This window comes from Castor canadensis, chromosome 11 (assembly GCF_047511655.1).
Source record: "Castor canadensis chromosome 11, mCasCan1.hap1v2, whole genome shotgun sequence".
Classification (NCBI taxonomy): domain Eukaryota; kingdom Metazoa; phylum Chordata; class Mammalia; order Rodentia; family Castoridae; genus Castor; species Castor canadensis.
The window spans coordinates 101,512,383-101,515,594 of NC_133396.1; the positions used below are offsets into that span (position 1 = coordinate 101,512,383).

A 3,212-nucleotide genomic window follows, 5' to 3' on the forward strand; every position below is an offset into this window, starting at 1 on the left:
ACACACACAGACTCCTTTGGAAGATGCTCTGGTTTGCACCAAGGCACAGAAGGCCACATGCTGTTGGGGCAAGTGGATGCTGCTTTTGAGAGGAGGGTAAGAGTTTCATTTAGTGCCACCTCTCTGTGCTATTTCTCATTTTTTGTTGCAGTACGAATGCCTAGAATTGTGGATTTCTTTTCTTTGGACAATATCCTTCCCTGGGTAGGCTAGTTGGGGAACAAGAACATAAAGTGAAAGAATTGGTCCCTCAGATTCAATACATAGGAGATTGAGGGGAGTGTATTTTACAACTTCTCTCAGGTTGCTGAGACTCTGGCTGATAATGAACTGGATAATGTTGAGTTGAGTTAGCGGTAACATAACGGGGAAAGGAGTAGTGAGGAGGGGGTCTTAGGGTACAAGGAATGGGTTCTATGGGGGGATTCAACTCATCCCTCCCCTAGTCTCAGTGTGTCTGGAATGATAGATACGGCTTCTAGTATCTGTTGCATGCAAATGGACTCTGTCTATGCCCATCTGTTCCAAGATGTATGAGCTCCTGAGAACAGGAATCATATCTCATTCTGCTGAGTGCCCTCCACATCTAACAGAGCCTGGCTTTTATAGACACTCAATATGTATTTCATGATGAATTCTACCTTATTCATTCTAGTCTGCTACAGCAGAAGACAGGAAATGAATTTGGACTGATGTTAGGCAAGAGTCCATTTGGCTAGTGTATGCCATTCATTCCACTTCTCAGAAGTTGAAGATGTGGTGCTGATGGCAGGAAGTGGTCCAACAAAGGAGCGTTGAAGACAACATCTGAGAAAATGGTCAAGATAGTCCTAAAGCTGTTTCTGTTCTGCATAATCATCCAGACTGACTTAGTTACAGCATTCCTTGGTTTGAGGCTGGGGCTAGAAGTACCAGATGAGCTGGGTAGCACCAGAGGCTGGCAGGTGGTGCCCAGCCTTGGGGAGATGGAGATGGTTGTCATCTCTGACCAGAACATCTAGGTATTCTCTGCCCTGAGGGTCAAGGATGACATATGTGGGAAAGGTGGGCCTAGACTAAGGGGTGGCATTGACAGATTCCCCCTTGGCCTAGGAGCATCAGAGACCTGGCGGTGTTGGAAGGCTGGGCTGCCAGAGATTTGACTAGTTCCCCACAAACCATAGCAAATATCATCAGGGAACTCATGTATAGAATTTCAGCATCTTTAAGAGGCTGAAGATGTATGTTGCAGTCCTGGCCCATCCTCCCACTTCCCAGAAGGGTGACCTTGGGATTCTGAGCCTTATCCACCTAAACCAAAGAACAGGGTTGGTCTTTGCCTTTCTTGTCTCACAGGGCTAGCATGAAGTTTGAATAAATTGATGTGGCAGAGTGCTATGTAGTTTGAGCTGTTCTTATAAGTTATTTATTCAAGGAAGCAGCACAGGGACCCCTTCTCCCCACTTCCACAGGGCCTCAGCCATTCTGTCATTCAGGACCTGTCTGTTGGAAAAGTCCAACGGGAGCCAATGAGAAGTTGGAGGGCTCAATAGTTTCCTCCACTTCCCTTCTTCTTCCCTTCTCTCCCCACTGTGTGGACAGAGTAGGGGTGTGGGAGCCTGGCAGAAGGCTGCTGAGACCCCTTATTTCGATCGTTGGTAGAACTGGAAGACTGCTTTCTCTTGCTCGTAGGTCTCTATGGAGCCTGGTCGCAAACGTCGGATCTCAGCAATCGCGTCTCCTGCAGCCAAGCCATGCTCCTTCACCAGGTAACAAGCCAGCATGGTGCCAGTGCGGCCGAAGCCCAGGGCACAGTGCACTCCCACGGCCTGTTAAGAGGAAGCGTGATGGGGTGAAGCCTGATAACCTCTCCAACACTCTCCTGCCCATCTCAGGCCCTTAGAGGGCAAGATATGACACCTAAGCCACGGAGGACTGGTTCCAGAGCTGGGTTCCTGGTCTCTCCTCCTTCCCCTGATTCCTCTCCTACCTCTGTTGTCCAATCCAGAAGCCACTAGCCATGTGTGGCTACTGAATACTTGAAATGAGGCCAGTTCAAATTGAGATGTGGTATAAACTACAGCACGAAAAAGACTGGAAAATATTAAGAATTTATTTTATATTAATTATATGTTGAAATGATAATATTTTTGACCTACTGGGTTAATAGTACTAAAATTTATTTCACCTGCTTCTATTTACTTTTTGTTTTTTAAATAATGTGGTTGCTTGAAAATTTAAAATTACAGATGTGTATCCATTACATTTGGACAGCATTGCTCTACAAAATGATAAACCGCTTCCAACTGGCTTCAACCCTCACGTCTCCCAAGTGGGCCCACCGATTTCTCCTCGACTCACAGTATTAGCTGGTTCTTGCCTTTCCTCAAACTCAGTTCGCACCGCCTCACCCTCTCTTGGCTCCTCCCCCTCAGGCCCGGCCCCGCCCCCGCGGGGCTTTCGGTCTCTAGCTTGGCTGTGTCCAGACCCCGCGGTCCTCCCCTCCTCCAGCTGCGCCCCGTCCCTCCTGCTGTGCGCTCGCGCAGCCCGCTGACCTCTCCCCGGGCGTTGGCCTCGTCCACAATCTGCACGAAGCGGTCGATCTGGTCAGGGGCAGGTGGGCAGAAGTCTGGGATACGCAGTCGGTGCAGGGTGAGGCCAGGGCAGCTGTCGCTGTGGGGTGGCCCGCGCTCCGTCAGGGACACCAGGTGCCGCACGCCCAGGTCCAACAGGAATTGGTAGTGGGAAGGAAGCCGCGGCAGAGCCAACCCCGCCAGTCGACCGGGGAGCACCCAGGAGAAGTTGGGGGGCTTCACCCCCATCGCTGAGGGAGGGCACAGGGCAGCGGGTCACCTGGGGCGAGGTCGGCCCTTCCTGCTCCGCCCTGTCGTCTGCCCGCCCTCCCCAGGCGGGGTAACCGGCCACCTGCCAAGCACTTGCGTTTGCGGAGCCACGTGGTCTGCGGACGCCGCCCGGGTGACGCTTCTCTTGGTGGCTGGGGACTGGGCGACCATCCGGGGAGGGGCTAGAATGAGAACCCCGCTCTGAGAAACCCAGAAAAGCCCCGCGATCCCGCCCAGTCCAAGCAGGACAGCCGTTGATTGGTTGATAACCAACAACCGCAGGATTAAAGGAAACCTAGAACAAATTAATTGCTTATATAGTTGAAGCAATCCGGGGTCGGGCTCTGCTGCTCCCTGGTGGTACACTGGAGTTACTGCGCCTGTGGCCAC

At 51.7% G+C, this 3,212-nt stretch overlaps 1 protein-coding gene across 1 annotated transcript; it reads right to left on the reverse strand.

Annotated features, from left to right (window-relative positions):
* Window positions 1–1,379: 1,379 nt before the first annotated feature.
* Dusp23 (dual specificity phosphatase 23) lies at window positions 1,380–2,979 on the reverse strand. The gene is made up of 2 exons (XM_020186406.2): window positions 2,535–2,979; window positions 1,380–1,808 (listed from the first exon to the last, which is right to left on the reverse strand). The coding sequence occupies exons 1-2, from the start codon at window positions 2,799–2,801 to the stop codon at window positions 1,623–1,625; spliced, it is 453 nt and encodes a 150-aa protein (XP_020041995.2). The 5' UTR covers window positions 2,802–2,979; the 3' UTR covers window positions 1,380–1,622.
* Between the last annotated feature and the right edge of the window lie 233 nt (window positions 2,980–3,212).